This window comes from Accipiter gentilis, chromosome 1, assembly GCF_929443795.1.
Source record: "Accipiter gentilis chromosome 1, bAccGen1.1, whole genome shotgun sequence".
NCBI lineage: Eukaryota > Metazoa > Chordata > Aves > Accipitriformes > Accipitridae > Astur > Astur gentilis.
The window spans coordinates 37,682,810-37,700,525 of NC_064880.1; the positions used below are offsets into that span (position 1 = coordinate 37,682,810).

The window sequence follows — 17,716 nt, forward strand, 5'->3', positions numbered from 1 at the left end:
CAACTCATGACATGTGGGCTCAGCTATGCGGCAGGGAGCTGGATAGCCGTGGGTCCGGCCCTGAGGGGAGGGGATGTGTGTCCCCGCTGTGAGCTCAGACCATGGCTGTGCCCCTGCCCTGAGCTGGCAGGACTGGCTGGCAGCCCCCTCCTGCCTGCAGAGAGCCAAGTGCCTCAGTGCATGTGTGTTTGCTTCAGGCCCCTGGGGCAGAGCTGCTGCACTCCCAGCCCCTCAAAGGGCTGCAGAGGTACCCCAGGGCTTCTCTCTGTCCCCTCCTGGGGGTCTTGGTGGGTGTCAGGGCTGTGGAAGTCCCTCCATGCGCCAACTGGGCTGTCCTCCCTGTGGGGAGGGTGGCGATGGGGAATAAGGGCACTTTGGATCTGCAAATGCTGTCCCAGTTTGGGGATGAGCCAGGACTGCCGGAGGGCGAAGCCACAGGCAGGAGACTGCTCTCTGACCTGTGCCAGTGCAGGCAGCTGCGAGACCATCTGCGAGCCCATCTGTAGGGGGTCTCCCCCCGGTCACCCCACGGGGCACCTTGAACAGTGGCAGGGAGAGCGGTGGGCTCCCGTCTTCCTCCCTCTCTGTCAGGACTTTCCCTCTTCTCCATCCCGTCCCAGACTGGGATGGGGACCCCGGTGCCCAGCTGTGCGAGGGGGGTCCCTGTTTATGGTTGTTCTCGCCTTATTTGGTCAGGGAATTGCACGCCGCATTTTTGGCACCACCAGGCGCGAGCGAGTGGCAGCCGGGGGTGGAGTGGGGGGGTGAGGCTGGCACCAGTACCCACGCCAGGCTGGGATCAACCGCTGCTCCTCGTCCCTACCACTGCCCGTCCCTGCTGCTCGGCAAAGGCTCCCTGCAGACCGGCGCCGCAGCCCAGGCCGACGGGATCGGGATCGCCTGCCAAACGGTGGGTCCCCCCTGCACCGCGTCTCTGTCGGCCACAGCCACTCTCAGTGAAGGTGGATGCCTTTTCTCTGGCAGCTTTGTCTCAGTGAGGGGCACCCATATGGGATGGGGGGGTGCCTGACAGGGTGGGATGATCCTGTGGGACCCCAAAGCTGGAGGGGCAGGTGGATGGCTGGGGATGGTGCCTGTCGTGGTGTTCCCCTTGCCTCCGCTGTGCTTATCTGCGGGGACTTGGGGAGGGGGAAACTGAATTGCAGCAGGATTGCTGGCTGACAAAGCTCCCCCAGGGCAGGGGGCATGAGAGGGGGATCTGAACCCCAACATCTTGCTCTCTGGCCAGCTGGGTCCAGCAGACAGGGGCTGCTCTGCATACCACTCCCATGGCACAGGTTGGCCCCATCAGCAAGCTCACCCTCCCGCCTTACCCAGGCAGAGTCCCTGCTGTCCGACGGGCTTGGGCTGCCCCGTGGTCCTTAGTGAGAGTGGGGTGCGCTGGGATACCCCTACAGGCCTGTGCCACTGCCCATCATCCGTCCCTGTGCGGCATGGGGGAGGCAAGCGGCTCTGCCTGCCTGCCTTCCTCCTCCTCAAAGGGGCTTTGGGGTCAGTGCTGGCTGCGTGGCGGGTTCCTGCTGCAATCCCCGTAGCTGTCAGTTGGCTGAGAGGGTGTTTGGAGGCTGAAGGGTGGTCATAGGGTGCTTCTTCCTTTGGCTATTTTTGGGATTCAGAAGTCCTTTATCCAGGGTGGGTGAAGGATGCTTTGCCAGCACCATGGTGGCTCTCCTCGGGGGGCCAGGCTGGCTCCAGGGAGGTAGGAGGAGACCTGAGGCTGGATGCAGCACTGCTGGGTTTGCAGCTGATCGGAGGATTGGTGCAGGGAAATTTTTGGGGTACTGCAGAGGCAGGTGGGCAAATCTGGTTGGGGAACATCTATGGCCTGGCTTGGTTTTGCTGAGAAAATCAATGCTGATGGAGAACAGGGTGCTGGGGCTGGCACAGAGCTGGTGGAGGGGTTGTCCCCAGGATGTGTGACTGTAGTGGGGGGACACCAGGCTCTGCCATCCTGGGGCAGTGTGAGACAATGCAGAAGGGCCAGGCGCACGTCCCTGACCCAGCAGCTCCCTGGAAAGACCGGCCCATGGACCCACCTTGGCTGGTTCTGCCGCACCCAGCATCCACCCCCCACCCCCTCCTCCCACCTCTGTACCATCCCTGTCCCCACCGTGGGCTGGCCCTGCCCATCCCCCCCTTTTTACCGGGGCTGGAAGGGGGGTGGCCCGGGCCTGGCCAAATCCAACATCTGCAGGAGACTTGCTAAATCCCCACCTGAGTCATGGTTCTGGCGCGGGGCTCCCCTGCAGCTCAGCTCTACAGTCAGGACAGGGCTGGCCGGGGTGGGGAGCAGGATGAGCATCCCACCCCTCTGGGGATGGGAGGTCACAGCAGAGCCCGAACCCCACGTGGCAAAGGTTGGGGGGTCCCAGGGGCCACCAAATTGAGCTGGATGCTGATCCTGCACCTTTCTGTGGGGCAGCAAGCCTCTAGATGGGGTCGCTGTCATCCGTTGGTCCCCCAGGAGGGTGAGCATCTTGTGGGGTACATCTTCCCTAGTAGGGTCAAATCCTGCCCCACTTATCTGGGGCTGAGGCTGCCCAGGAGGGCAAGCCAGGCTGTGCAGACGCGGAGAGCCAAATGGGCCAGGCCAGAGCTGTTAAATCCATCGCCAGAGCTGCCGGCAGGCTGCTGCTCTCCCCCCGCGGCTGGATCCGTCCTCTGGCCGGGCTTGGCGGGGAGGGGAGCTGCTGGCTCTCCTCTCGCCTTTGCCAGCTGACTAAAGCTGAAGGAATCCGCTTCCCCCTCCCCATCCCGCCCCTCTCTGCTGCTCTCTGCTCTGGCCGCAGCAAGGTAAGGGCTTGGCGGGGCGGGTGTTTTGGGGGGCAGCAGGGACTTGGCTGGGCTGGATGGGGATCCACGGGGAGTGTCTTCCCCTTGCTTCTGGTTATCCCCCATGGGAGAAATGCTAGAGCATCTACGGGCTTGGCTAGACATTTCGGCTGGAGCGTGGCTGCTCCTAGGGCAGGGTCTATCCTCTGACCTGGTATTTGGGGTTGTGATGTGGGGGGGTGATGGGGTTTGGTCCCACTGGGACTGGGAACCAGGCAGGGCTGGGATGCAGGGAGAGAGGGACAGGCTGGTGGAAGCTCAGCCCCTTCTCTTCCCCCTTTAGACCTTCCTTGAAGTCAAAGGCTGCTGGAGTGCCTGTGCATCGGGCTGGGGCTGTCCCAGGGCAAAAAATAAAAAGGCAAAGAAGCAAGCAAGCCTTGGAGGTTTTGGGAGGATGCTGACTTGGCGTGTGCCACTATCTGGGAGCAAATAGGGCTGTGAGTCAGGGGGCCGTCTGGAAACGCTGCTCTCATCCCCTGCCGTCATCCACGGGGGTGTGGGAAATGCATGATTTGGGGGATGAGAGTGGAGGGAGCCTTGCATTTTGCTGAGTATGTTGGATCAATGAAGGAGTGGAAGCTTGAGCATGGGTTCAAGCAGGGGCCCAGGCATGGGGGGGCTTGCCGTTACCTGGACCAGCAAATTGTCAGCACCATCCCAGCACGGATTTTGCCTGGGATGGAGTAGCGTGGTTGCAGGCAGCTCTGGGGTGGACGGGATCCGTGCCGTGCCTCCTGCCATGGGACAGGGTGGCATGTGCCATCCCGAAACCAGTGCTGGCGTGTCCATGCCATGCCATGGTGCTGGTGGGGCAGGGAAGGGGGGTTGTGAGAACAGGTCGGGTTTGGTGCTGGCGGGGTCGGTGGCTCAGCCGCAGTGGGTTTCCACTCCTCTTTGGCTGCGTATTTATTTAAGATGGAGAAAGTCGAGTGTCCAGCAAGACATTTGGGTTTGCAGACCTGGCTGGGTGACAGCGTCACATGTGGCCTGAAAGGACATCCCCAACCTGAATGTGTCACTGCTTTTGGGGGACAGGTGTGACGTGCCCACAGGGCCCGGGCAGGGCTGGGGCTCTCCAGCCTGGTGGGGGTGTCACCCAGTGGGGTGATGCTCAGCACCCGGAGCGGGGTGGACAGGCTGTCCAGCGGGGTCCGTCCGTCTGTCATGCCTAGGAAACAGTTAACGCGGCGCAGCCCTGCCTGCGGAGGAAGTAGTTAATATTCATAGCTAGGAACTGTCTGTCCGGCCGTCCTCCCTCCGTGGTGGCTCTCGCCCTCCCCGCGCGTCTCTGGGGTTAACCCGGGCTGGGGCTTCGGCTCGGTCGGCCCCCGGCCGCCTTCCCCGCGCCAATCCCCTTCCCCTCCCGCTCGCCCCTGTGTGGTCCGGGGAGCGCGACCGCACCTCCTCGCCTCCAGCCCATCTCCTGCCTCTGCCGCCTTCGTCTCCTCCATCCTCCCCTCCGGCACCCCGTGTCCTGGGGGCACCCCGTGTCCCGGGGGTACCCCGTACCTGAGCGCCTCCGGCCCCCCGCTGCCGTCGGGGTGCCCCTCTCGCTGGCCCCGCGGGACACGGCGCTGGGGAGGGAATAGCTCCCTCTGCGAGAGGGAAAGCAAAGCCAAAGGGACAAACGCCAACCAAAGCCAGCTCCGGGCTGTCAGCTCCTGTCCTGGACGGACGCACGGAGCCGGCCGCGGACGCCGTCCGAGCTGCCACCGCACCAGGTTCCCCTGGAAGGCTCTGGTGCTGGAAGGGGCGAAGGAAAGGGATTTTGCTGCCCGCTCCTTCTCTTCGCCTGGGATCTTTTCTTCCCCGTCCCCTTTGGTAAGTCCTGACTTTGCTTTTCTTTGAGCTGGATGGGATGGGGGAAAGGGCTGCTGGTGGGTGGGGAATTCATGGCCGTGGTGACCCACGGCTCAGGGCTTGGGGTTACTTCTTGCCATCATATCTGGGTACGGGATGAAACCTGAGCTGGGGGGCTGAGCTCTTCCCCATGGGACTCAGTCCGCATCCTTCCTCCTACTAAGGGTCCCGGGACCCCAGGATCTTCCCTGCTGGCTGATGCTCCAGAGATGCCCTGGGACCAGGGCTCTGGGTGGTGGGGAGTGGAGGCAGCAGGTGGGATGCTGCTGGGGGCAGGACCAGGGGAGACACAGTGGTGCCCCATCCTTATCCTCTGCACCGGTGCAGAGCCCCAGCCAGGATTCGGTGGTGGTCCACGATGCTGTATGGTGCACCCCGCTGGGCGTGAGGTGGATGGCTGGGATTTTGGGGATGCGAGCTGACCCCCCTCCCCCTTCCCATATTCACATGTGCCCTGGACCAGTTTTTCTCCCAGGCATAGCTGCGGGGTGCTGGGGAGGGAGAGGGCAGACTGTTGCCCTGCCAGGGCAGCGAGCCTGGCAGCAGGGGTAGGACCAGGCTGGGCTCAGCGCTTCCTCCAGCCGCCTCTCTACAGCCGGAGCAGATAGAGCCAGAGCAGAGCTGTGTCGGGGGCTGAGCCCTGGGCAAACCCAACCCATGCTGGGATGGCACAGCCTGCCAGACTGGAGCTGCCCTGACCTTCAGGGACGAAATCTGACCTTGCTGGGAGCTGCAAACACTTAGCAAACAGGGGCCTGGGAGCCTGCTGCTTTGGGAATGGCTGCTTTAGCTAAGGCAGCCTGTCTCCCCTTCCCTTGGTCTTTTTGGGGGGGATTTTATCCAACTTCTCAGGTGACAAAAAATAGACAGTCATATAAGTGATAGCGTGGTCCAGGGGTGGTGGACGGGGCCTGGGAGTGTTGGGGAAATAGCGGGATTTGGCTCTTGGCATCAGAGCCCAAGGGGTGTGTGGGGACAAGGACAGGGTGGGCAGTCAGGTGTCGGGCAGAGCAGCTGTGGGGCGAGGGCTCTCGGCTGATGGCAGAGGTGTCACAGCCCCTTCCTTGCTTGCTACCCTGGTACCACTCTTGGGGTGGGGACCACCAGATCCCCCATGTCCCTGCCTGGCCAGAGGGTCCAGGGAAGGTGGGACAGGGCACTTGGGGCTTTCTGGCTCTGCTGTGAACCACGTCGTGCCCCATCCTGACCCTGCTTCGAGACATTTCTCCCAGTTGTGGGGTGGTGCCCAGCCCACAGTCTAATTAAAGCCTTTCCCATCTATTTTCTCCCTTGGTGCCACGTGCTTTCATTTGTATTTATTTATTCCCCTTTCCTTTCTATTCCTCTGCCCTATTTATCCCAGCCCCCACCCTGGCTCTTGCCCTGTTTCCCGGGACTGGCCAGCACCCATTGCTGCCATCACACAGGAGGGCTGGGTCTTTTCCCCAGCTCCAGGCGATGTCTTAGTCTCTCCGGTATTGGCGCTGCCCCTGGACATACTGCTTTTTCCTTTCTTCTTCCATGGGAAAGGATTCCCTCCCTCTCTCCCCCTTTTCCCCCGTACGGGAAGTGTTGCGGAGTCAAATGCTGCTGATTCCTGGCTGCACCAGCTGGATGAAGGAGCTCTGAGTCTCAAGGAGAAATTGTGGACCCCCATCCTCATCCTTTCCCACACCAAGTACCCAGAGAGGAGCTTGCTGTGCGGTTCTGGGGCATCTTCAAGTCAATGGGGGGCTTTGGGGCTTAGCTGCCTCCTTGGGATGCCGCTTGCAGGGATTTGGGAGTGGAAAATCAGCAGCTAGGAGGGGGCCCTGACTTGTAGGACTTGTGCTGGGTGTTATTGCCCCTCTCTGCTTTATGGCGAGGGGATTTGGTGGTGCAGGAGCTACCCGGGGCGTGGGTGCAGTGGTGTGGGACTGGTTAAGCCGTCCCGGCTCAGGGCTGGCTTTCGGAAGTGTTTTGCTCGCAGATAGGAGCGCTCTGATTTCACACTATCGCGTTAGGGCCGTCTTCCGTCCCTGAGTCAGCCGCCTGGCCCCCCGCCAGGGAAGAGTCATTTTTTCCTCCAAAAGAAAGTGTTTAACACTGCTCGCGGGCCCTTCCAGGAAACCTCAGTGGGGAGCTGGAAAAGCAGGAGTCTGCAGCCTAGCCGGTGCTGTGCATGCTCCGGTCGGGGGGACACACAGCTTGGGGGCTGTCCCCATTGCTCTCTTGGTGGCCTGGGTCCCTCTGTGTCCCCAAAATCTGGCTGCCCCGTTTGGAAAGATTTAAAGGGCACAGCTGGTTGTGGTATTGGGACTGCCAGGGGTGGTGGGAGCTGGGGGGCTCTGAGCTGGGGTGCAGGGTTGCTGGTGGTGATGCTGCCGTGCCCTGGCTGCACCCTGGCCTTTCGGGGCTGTTGAGTGGAGCTGGCTGCTTGCACCAGCCTGGAATCACAGTGCCGGGGTGCTCAGTGCCTCTCTGGAGAGGAGATGCTGCATGTTTGGGGTTGGGCAGAGGCGCTGCCTGTGTGGGAGCTTTGGGGCAGCATCCAGCTGAAAGGATAGGTCTGGGGCAGCTCCACCCGGCCCGAGAGAGGGAAGGGGAAGGACAGAAAGGGTGGGAGCCTGTCTGTAGCCAGGGAAGAAAATGTCAAGGATGGGCGGCTGGCTGGATCCGTGCATCATCTGGGAGGAGAGCGGGCAGGGAGAGGGAAGGTGGGTCTGTGGTTCATCTGTCCTTCACCCGTGGGCTGAGTACATCCATCCAGCTGGAGACATGCAGAGCTATGAGGCCAGATCCTGAGATCCTGACTGCCTCCGCCCATCCTCCTATGGCAGTGGTGCATCTCCCCCACCCTCCCCGTTCGCCTCCCCAGTGCCGCGTGGTCCTTTGGGGCCAGCTAAGCCTTGCGGAGTGGCGATGGCCGACTGTGTGGGCAGCCCCAGCCCTCGCCAGCCATGGAGGGGAATTGCCAGGAACAATGTCTGGAACTGGGAACGGGGGGGATATTTGGTGAAACCCAGTGGAGAAGGCAGTGCTTGCAGGGCAGGGCAGGACGGCATGCGGAGTGGGGGCCGTAGGGGCATGGGGATGGGGGGGGTCTGGCTCCAGTGTCTCTGCATGGTGGCGCCCGTGGGATTGCGGAGGGTGCCGAGGAGACGGCGATGCTGGTCATTAAGCGTTCCGGCGGCACGGAAGAGATCGAAACCACCGGCTAATGGGACCCATTAGCTCCGTGCAGAGAGCCAGCAATTGATCTGGGGTCTCGTGTTCATTTCTCCCCTTGCAGAGGTTGGGCACACGCAAGGGCCCCTGGATGGGAGCCTCTACGCTAAAGTGAAGAAGAAAGACTCCCTCCACGGCAGCACCGGCGCCGTCAACGCCGCTCGCCTCCCGCTCTCGGCAGCACCCAACCACGTTGAGCACACGCTCTCGGTGAGCAGTGACTCGGGCAACTCCACCGCCTCCACCAAGACCGACCGGACCGATGAACCGGGGGTGCCCGGGGCGCCCAGTGGCCAGGCGGTGCTGAGCCCTGAGGAGAAGCGGGAGCTGGATCGTCTCCTTGTTGGCTTTGGCTTGGAAAGCGCGCCGCCCATGCACAACCACGTGCCCGGCCCTGTACCGGCGCGCCTGCCCGCCATGGCAGGCCGCCACGTGGTGCCGGCTCAGGTGCACGTCAATGGGAATGCCGCGGCGCTGGTGGCGGAGCGGGAGACAGATATCTTGGATGACGAGCTGCCCAACCAGGATGGGCACAGCGTGGGAAGCCTGGGCACGCTCTCCTCCTTGGATGGCACCACCACTGCTAGTGAGGCTGGCTACCAGGAGGCACCCCGAGTGGGCAGCCTCTCCTCCCTGCCCAACGGCCCCTCAAGCTGCAATGGGGCTGAGAAGCTACTGAAGGAGGGGCTGTACGATGGTGAGCCGCTCTCCAATGGTGGCTACCCCTACAACAACCAGAACGCCCTGATGGGCCACCACCTCCGTGACCCACTGCCTTCCTTGCGGCCTTCAGCATCCACTCAGGACCACCTGGCCGGCTACCCGCAGCGCCCGCCGGGCTCCCACTCACCGGGCTGGCTCCAGCCCCAGCCGCTGCCCAGCTCCCAGCCCTACCTGTATGGCTATGACCCCTCTGGCACCTACCGCTCCCGGTCCTTCCCGGCGGTGGACACAGCCAAGTACGACACGACTCCGGCGCTGCCCCAAGCCCCGACTCGCAGCACCAGCAGCCGGGAGGCCGTGCAGAGGGGCTTGAATTCCTGGCAGCAGCAAGGAGGGAGCCGGCCGCCTTCCCGGCTGCAGGAGGGTGGCATGGAGAGCCACAGCCCCAGCATCTCCAGCTGCAGCCCCCAGCCCAGCCCGCTGCAGCCAGTGCCCCCACACAGCCACAGCATGCCTGAATTCCCCCGGGCGCCTTCCCGCCAGGAGATCGAGCAGTCCATTGAAGCCCTCGATGTCCTCATGCTGGACCTCGCACCCACCGTCCACAAGTCACAGAGTGTGCCCGCCACCTCCCGCCAGGACAAGCCGGCAGGACCCCTGCTCTCCTCCCTCTCCGCCCAGCCCATCGCTGGTCTCTATGCCCGGCCGTCTCCACAGGTGGCCCAGCCAAGGTCCTTCGGCACCTCCGTGAGCCCTGTGGTCTCCGAGCCTGGGGGCAAAGCCTGTTCTCCCAGGGAGCCGGACTATGGGGTACATGAGTACCGGGAAACCTATTTGCCCTACAGTTACCAGCAGGCACCGGTGTCACAGCCGAAGAGCTACAGCCAGGCCCCAGCTGGAGCACCGATGGGCATCCTCCCGCTCAGCACCTCCTACAGCCCTGTGGGGTCTCAGCAGCTCCTCATCTCCTCCCCGCCTTCCCCCACCGTCCCAGCACAAACCCAGATGCCCCCCAAGGGACTGGAGAGCTATGAAGACCTGTCGAGGTCAGCAGAAGAGCCCTTGAATCTGGAGGGCCTGGTGGCCCACAGGGTGGCAGGTAGGATGCTTTGATTCCTTGGGGGGGGCGGGGGAGACCGCATGTCCCGAGAAACTGGAGCCCGCGGCGGTGGCGTGCATGGTGGAGCCAGGGATGGGAGATGCGGCGACTCCTCGTCCGTGCCGGATCCGGGCTTGGGACTGAGCCACCCACCGTGGGGGCATGCCGGGCAAGGGGGCGGCCTGTGCCACTCTCCTTTGCCGAGAACCCCCCTTGCAGCTCGCCGTCTGCAGCAGCATCGCTCAGAGGTGGGGAGAAGGGGTGGCCGAGGGGGTCAGGCCCCCCCATCCTCACCGCTTTGGGGTATGGGGCTGGTCTGTCCCCTGCAGCAGGCCTGCTTCCTGCGTCCTGGGGGGATTTCTCCCTTTCAGGGAGAATATAGCCCAATTTGGGAAGATGTTTTCAGCTCTGGCTGAGGGTGTCCTGTCTGGACCCCGCCTTGGACATGATGCTCTCCTTGCCTGGAGCGTGCTCTGGTGTAAGGTCCCAGGAGAGCATTTGCCTTGTATTTAACATAGCTGGGCTCCTCCCTGATTTCAGTCCCTGCTTTCCCTGCAGTGTGCTGGGCTTGGTGCTCGGACCTTCTCCCCGGTGCTTGGACCTCCTCCCCAGGCAGCCGGGGTGCGGCCGGAGCAGGGATGCCAGGGTGCAGGCTGGCAGCAGCCTTTCTGCCCTGGTGGCCCAGCCAGCTTGGCCCTGGGTGGTTTGAAGCTTGACCTGGCCTTGGGGCAATGATCAGGGGCTGGGAAGGCATTTCCCAGCCCTGCCAGAGGGGTTTGGTGCAATGCTTGGCTGGGTGCAGCACCAAGCATCAGTGCTGTGGCTAGATGAAGGCTTTTGCTCTGTGCCACAGAGGGGAAACCGTGTCTTCTGACTCCTTGCCCTCCCATGGCTCTGGGTCTGACTCTGGGGCTTTGGGGACGCAGAGGGTCCCAGCCCCGCAGGAAGGAGGTGCCGTGGCCCTGCGGCAGCTCAGTGCCCTCCCTCCCTACTGCTTCGGCTGCAGTTGTTGAATTGTGGAGCAACATTTGGGAAGGGTTCGGGGCTGCGGCCAGGCTGGGGGCCAGCTCGTGATGCTGGGGCTTGGCAGCTCCATCCCTTCCAGCTCTGCGCTCAGTCCAGAAACTCACCCGGCATTAGAGGGAGGGGGAAAAGGCTTGGCTGGAAAAATCCAACAGCATCAACCTCCCAGGAGTGGGGGCTGAGTCATTGCGGCACTGGGGTGGGGGGCAGGAGGGGTGCCAGTGGCAGGGAGGGGTGGGCAGTGGAGGTGTTGAGGGCAGTTTGCATCCATCTGAACCCAACCTCAGTGATCCAAGCCAGATCCACAGAGGGACTCAGGGCTTGTGCAGAGGGTTTAAACAAACTCAAGGACACATGGATGCCCAAACCATGTTGTATGTCCGGACTGAATATTACAAGGAGCAGACCCTCCCCCCCAACCATGGGGGCGGAGAAGATGGGGTGAAAAGAGGAGAGCCTTCGGGAGAGGAGGAGCAGTATTTGCAGTGGGTGGGAAATGGATGTTTGATAGTGTCTACCAAAAAATCCATCCCCTGCAACCCTGGGGTCAGGTCCTCAAGGCTGGGTTGGGGTCACTCTCATCTCTGAGCAGCCGCTGGGCTTCCCAGGAAAGAGAGGCATCCCAGGGACGGTCCCCAGCCCACGGCCACCTGTCTCTGCTGGAGCTGGGCCGTCTGTGCCGAGGCAGGGACAGCGCGGGCAGGCAGCCTGACCTCCGGCGGGAACAAGGTGTCCTGAAGCTGGCGCCGGGAGGGGACGGCTGATGGGGACAGTGGGGCATGGACGGGTTTGTTTACATTCCCTGCTGCTATAAATTGCCTGTGTGTCCCAGCACAGCGATGAGGAGCATCTCACACCTCCTCCATGCCCTGCAGGGGAGCACTCCTGTTCCCGCTTCCTGCTGGTGATGGAGGGGACAGCGCTGGTGTCCCCAGCGCCTCCCTGCAGAGAGGAGCTGGTCCTGCCATTGTTCAAGTCCCCATCATCTCCCATTGAGGCATCTGGGGCCATCTCTTCTTGTCCCAGCCCTGGGCATCCCATGATGGAGGGGACCTGCACGGTGCCATCCCCAAGGGGACAGTGGTGGGCATTTATGGCATTGCACAAGGCCACGTGTGGCTGGGAGCCACCACTGATTTCCCATGTGGGTTTAAACAATGCCTGGAGCCAGGCAATTTAGGTGATAGGAAAGCAGCTCCAAGGTGGGTCTGAGCTTCCTTGGACCCCAGGCTCATCTGTTGGAGCCTATCTAATAATTTCTCTTGTTTTCTCTCTCTGTCTCCCTATTGTATCTCGTGACATTTGTCTTGTCTTGCCCCTTCCTCTCCCCATTGTGGGGGATTGTGTCTGTCCCGTGTGACCTCCTACCCTCCTTGCACCCCCTGTCCTGGTACGCTGGCAGAGTACAACGCCAAGCTCAGGGACCTCAACAAGAGCACCAAAGCCCCCCGTCCTCCTCTGAACCAGCAACGGTCCTCCTCCTTCTCCGGTTTGTTCATTCTACCTCCCTCCTTCCTAGTCTTCCTTCCTTCCCCATCCATCCTTCTCCTTCCATCTCTCTCCTCCCTCCTTCCTTCTCATCCTTCCTTCCTTTTCCCTTCTCTCTTCTCACTCCTTCCCCCTCATCTCTCCTTCCTCCCCTGTCCCTGCATGCTGAGTGCTCTGTGTGTTGCACGGATGTGGGATGGAGGGAAGCTTGGGAGACCTTCCCCATGCAGGCTTGATCCTCTTTCTCAGCATGGCAATGCTTAGGGCATCCCTTGACCTCCTCCGGTGATGGGGAAGCGCCTGGCCCTGGGTGCAGACTCCCCTGCCCATACTTGGTTTTGCATCTCATCCAAGCCTGGCACTGCTCTCTGGTGGAGTTTCATTGCTGGGCCAGATCTGGACCCTTGCTCCGGCCCCTCTGAGCTTTGCCCTGGCTGTGGCTTATGCCTTGGGGAGGCAAGGGCTGGGGTGCAGCTCCACAGACCCCAGGTTCAGCCAGTTCCCAGCCTGGCAGGGTCTCACCTGCCTCCATCCTGGGGTCCCCATGGGTTGGTCTGCTGCCAGGGGATATGGGCTGTGGAGGCTGGATTTTAGGCAATGTGACTTTTGCTCTGGGCGACGGGTGCTGGGGACCCGCTTGGTTTGCACCCACTTGTCGCGGGGTGAGCAGTAGGAGAGGGATGGAGAGGGGCTGGGGGCAAAGAGTGGGCTGGGGAGTCACCAGCTTTCTGGGTGACCTTTCTCTCCCTGCTGGCACTTTGGGTTTCTCCCCAGGAGGACCAAAGAGTGTTGAACCCTCCCAGTCCTCGATGCAGAGTAAGGTATCTTGTTGTGCCTGTTTGCGGTGATCAGGCTTGGAGGCGGGGGTGTGTTCCCAGTGGGACAGGGTGAGTTGGGCTCTGGCAGAGAGCAGTACTGGACAACGTCTGCTGCTGTTCCTCATGCAGGCAGGGAGTGAGTTTGCATCTCTTTTCCCTGGGCGTAGTGTGTCCTGGTCTGGCTTTAACTGCAGGGTGCCGCATCCTGGGGGCCATGGGAGGCTGCTTTGCCCTCTCCTCTCTACTGTGGGGGTATTGCCCAGCTCTTGCCTGACAGTAGCTCCAGCATCTCTTGCCCAAAAAGCAGCTGCCTCCTGATTTGGCCTAGAAACCTGACTCCCCAGCCATAAAACCACCTAGGTTTAAATCCCTCCCGTTTCTTCCTCCCCTGGCTGTTGTGCTCCTGCGCTTCCCCAGCCCTAGAGCTGTGCTGAGTTGAAGGGCAGGACCTTGCTGGGGGAGGGTTGTTGCCAGGTTAGGGAGGTAAATGGGCAGCAGAAGGGGTGGCAGTGCCAGAGGTGGTGGGGGTGACGGTGGGAAGCAGGGTGCAGGCTGCTGTTCCTCCTTTGTGATGGGAACCCCACCCCCTGCCCCGAGGCTGGCAGGGCATCCTTGGGGTGCTGGTGGTGGTACCGTGGCTAAGGGAGGCTGTATGTCTGCTGAGGGGGCACAGTGAGTGAGGGAAAGGAGAGTTTGTTTTTCAAGCGTACTTTCCAGCCCATAAATCACCCAGGGGGTCGAGAGAGCCGTGCTTAAAGCCTGGGTTTCCTCCAGGCTTTGCTCCGGGCGGCCCGTGAAGTTTCCCACTCTCTGCTCCCGAACAATGAGTCCCTTTTTTCCCCTCTCCTCCCTCCCCTCCCTGCGGCCCCGGCCGCTTTCCATGTCTGGGGAATGGAGCAGCCAAAGCCCAGTGAGCTCCTGGGTGTCCCGATGGGCCAGATCCAGCACCCTGTGGCTGGTTGACATGCAGCCCTGGGGATGAAGCTGGGGGTCCTACACTGCAGATGTGTGATGTGCACTGACAGATGGGCTTGGGTGAGCTGCTCTTTGTGCCTTCCAAATGGAAAATGCAAAGCAAGGCAGGCATACATGACTTGGAGCCAGTCACTACCTCTCTGCAGTACTCAGTCACTGCAGCTCACTTTGGGATGGGCCAAGGGGTGCTCCTGGTGATGCTCTTGCAGCATGCAGGATACCCCACAGTGCGCAAAGTGGAAGGACAGAAAGAAAATACAAGAGTTTGCTTTATTTTTCACCAACATTTTGTTTCTCCCTATGCTCACAACTCAGGGTTTCATTCCCTTAAAGTGAAGAGCAGGGCAAAAGATATAGGGTGACCCTATACGATGCTGCCCATGCCTGCGGGGCAGCTTTCCAGGGACCCACTCCATTCCCTGTCCCCTCCACAGGCCTTTTTAACGGCCATCCCCCACGCCGGCGAGCACCTGCAGAAGGGATCGGGAGTTGTGTTTCAAAGCCGCTCTTAGTGGAATTTTCCAGGCCGCCTCCGCGGCTGGAGCCAGCCCCGTTGGCTCACGTCCCCCGCCTCGCAGCCCGGCCGCCTCTCCCCCCTGAGCCGTGATTTTATTGTTGTTGCCATTCACTGGGCTGATTATTTAGAAATGCACCCAGGCCACCTCCCGCGCTCCCAGCCCTTTCTCCGCTCCCAGCCCTTTCCCCGGGGCCAGGAAAGCTCCGGTGAGGGTGCCGGAGTGGTGAAGAGGGGAGGTCAGCGGGTGTGAGGCGTGGGTCCCGCACGGAGCCCCGGGGAGCGAGGGGAAGCAGCTGATGACTGGTTTTCCTCCGCCAGCCCGTGGGAAAGGAGTTGGTGTTTGAAAAGTGCATTTCCTGGAGCGTGATGCTGGCCTCTTTTTTTTTTTCTTTTCTTTTTTTTTTTTCCTTTTTCTCTTTTTTTTCTTTCTCCTTTTTCTCTTTTTATTTTTCCCCCAATGTGCTGGCCAGGGGGCGTGTGAGTGCTCTCTGGCTCCATGGAAAAGGTGGAGGGGATGGTGCTGTCACCTCTGCTAGTGGGGCTGAAACCAGGGGTCACCCCACTGTTATGTGGGTCCCAGGGAGGAGTGGGAGTGCTGCGGGGCAGTGTGCTGCACCCGTGATGCTCTGCATGCTTCCGCTGCACCGAACCCACCACCATCGTCCCTAATTAACCCCTTTGTCAGGTGAGATGGGGTGAAGAGTGTGTTTGGGCTCCACTGGGTGCTGGGAGAGTTGGGGTCGCATCCCTCATTCCGGCCCCTCATGCCCCCCCTGCCCTGTGCTGGCTTTGTCCCCATTCCTGGGCTTTATCCCAGCCCACGGGGTTCACCAGTGGGATCTACCAGACCCTGACAGCCTGGAGAAACCCATTCTCCTGCAGTAACTTGCTTGCTCCCTTCTTCCCCCAAGGCTATGGGCACCAGTGGCTCATGGCACTGGGGTCTGGGAAGAAGTTTTAGGGGGAGATGGAAAGGAGATGCCGATCTCCCCTTTTAGGAAGGCTTCATGCTGGGGGTAGGAGATCAGCAGTGGTTTGTTGGGGTTCCCTGCACCATCCATCTGTTGGGGTCCTTCCTCCCAACCCGGTGCTCCTCCGTCTGCCTTTTTCCACTGCTGTGGTAGAAGCCGCATCCAGCTATGTGAGCAGGGAAGCAGCCGAACGCAGCTGCCCTGGTGCTGGGGGATTCAGCCCTTTCGCACTGTGACGCTGTCGGGAGGTCCTGGTCCTCCCCAGCTCTGCGGGGCTGGGCTGCTCGCAGGATGCTCATGCCCCTCGCACCCGCTGCTGGGGGTTGTTGTCCCTGAGCCCAAGTCTCATGGTGCTTGGGAGGGCTAGTGCAGCAATCCAGCCACTAGCCACAACCCTGCCTTGCTTTATTGCTTGGCCCCAGGCCACCATTGTAGGATATATCTGCTCCAGTTCAAAACTGGCCATGCTGGTCTGGGGGTTAGATGCAGGTGAGTGCTGAAACTGCTGTCTCCACTGGGCAGAGCCTCTCTGTGGCACACAGCCCTGGAGAGACCGCCCAGATTGGCCCCGAAGCATCTCCTGCTGGTCCCCATCTTGGCTGGCGGCTCCTCAACCATCTCCCACCCTGTGCTTGCCCCCTCAGGGGTGCAGTCCCGGGAGAAGCCCCCGGAGGAGAGTGCCGTCCCTGCCCGCAAGCGGACCCCCAGTGACAGCCACTATGAGAAGAGCTCACCAGAGCCCAGCTCGCCGCGCAGCCCCACCGTCCTCTCACCTGAGGTGGTCAGCACCATCGCGGCCAACCCTGGAGGGAGGCCCAAAGAGGTGCGTTGGGGTGGAGGGTGTGCTGGAGTAGGGGGGTGGCTGATGGGGCAGATGCCTCCGGGGAGTGAGAAGGCTTGGCGGGGGGTATGGGACTTTTAGTGTCCCCAGCATCACAGAGGGTTGGGGGTCAACGATGCTTTTTGTGGTGGTGGTGGCTGTTAGCCGGGAGGAGGTGAAAACCTTCCCTTTTCCCCCTCTGCTCCCTCCTCGGGGTGTCCTGGAGGTTTGTGCCCATCATAGGGGACTGACCCTTTCTCCTGCTCTCCCCAGCCTCACCTCCACAGCTACAAGGAAGCCTTTGAAGAGATAGAGGGTGCCTCCCCTACCAGCCCACCCTCCAGCGGCGGTGAGATTTCTCCCCCCACCCCAGCCTTCCCTGTCTCGCCACAAACCCCTTACTCCAACCCCTGTAAGTGCCGCGGCTCCGGGAGGCAGAGGGGCTCAGTGGGTGGCTCTCGGCAAGCCAGAAATTTGCCAAGGGTCAGACAGCTCCGGGCTCCAGACACCCACCGCCACATTAATCACTCCTCTCGATCCTCCTCTCTCCTCTGCATCCCACCCCTCCATGCTGCCATCAGCATCCCTCTGCCCATAGCATCCCATGCTCGGCACCCTCCTGTTGGCTTTTTCCTACCCTCCACTCATTGGGGCGTTTCTTGGATGGGTTCCCAAGGTGGGATAAGGAGAGAAGCAGGGTCTGAGACAGCATCCTTTCACTCCATCCTGGTCCTGCACCTCCCCATCTTTCCTACCAGCATGGCAAGAAGGGCAGCGAGGCTGCAGTAGCAGGCAAGCGGTGGGGAGGCAGGAGGGACTGAAGACTGGAAGGGGGCTCGGGGCAGACCCTTGCATGCTGTGCCTCTTCTCGCTCACTGTTTCCAGGGCAGGAGGGGAAAAGGCTGGGAGATGCCAGCCCTTTGCATGCAGTTTGTCTCTGCTCCTCCGTTGCAGCATGCCTCCTTTCTGACTAACCCTGACTGTGCAGTTGCGGTGGGTTTGTGTGGACCTGGTTTATGTGATCGGCTTGAGCAATGAACCCTGATGAGCAGCCTCATGTCGGCACAACATGAGTCAGGCTGGACCAGTGCAACGGAGCAGCCTGTCAACTGGGAAACCCATCAAAAAAGACAGCAGCCCCCCCTGCCCTCCCCCAAAACACTTGTAGCCTGGATGCTGAGGGATGCCCTAGGGCTGGGCATGCTCAGGCTGGGCACAGCCACCTCTGATGCCACATCCTAGTCCCATTGGGGCTGCCTGCCCCCCATAGCTCAGCCCATGGGGCTCAAGGCTGTTCCCTTCTGCTCTCTTGCTGTTCTTCCCCTGCAACACACTGGCGTTTGAGCCCCATCTCATGGGAAGCAGTGACCGGAGTGTGGGAGCATCCCTGGGGCATTTGGCAGCTCGGAAATAGCCCTGTTG

General features: G+C 61.4%; 1 protein-coding gene across 6 annotated transcripts in view; it reads left to right on the forward strand.

The window, feature by feature from the left end:
* Window positions 1-17,716, forward strand: part of TNS1 (tensin 1) — a 52,358-nt gene that overhangs the window by 19,399 nt on the left and 15,243 nt on the right. For 2 of the 6 annotated variants that reach the window (XM_049801056.1, XM_049801064.1), the window contains exons 15-17: window positions 7,985-9,682; window positions 16,119-16,297; window positions 16,568-16,706. In XM_049801056.1, the coding sequence (XP_049657013.1) occupies window positions 7,985-9,682; window positions 16,119-16,297; window positions 16,568-16,706 (2,016 nt within the window). The remainder of the gene's footprint in view (window positions 1-7,984; window positions 9,683-16,118; window positions 16,298-16,567; window positions 16,707-17,716) is intronic. The other 4 variants (XM_049801075.1, XM_049801084.1, XM_049801087.1 and 1 more) reach the window with 3 other exon arrangements.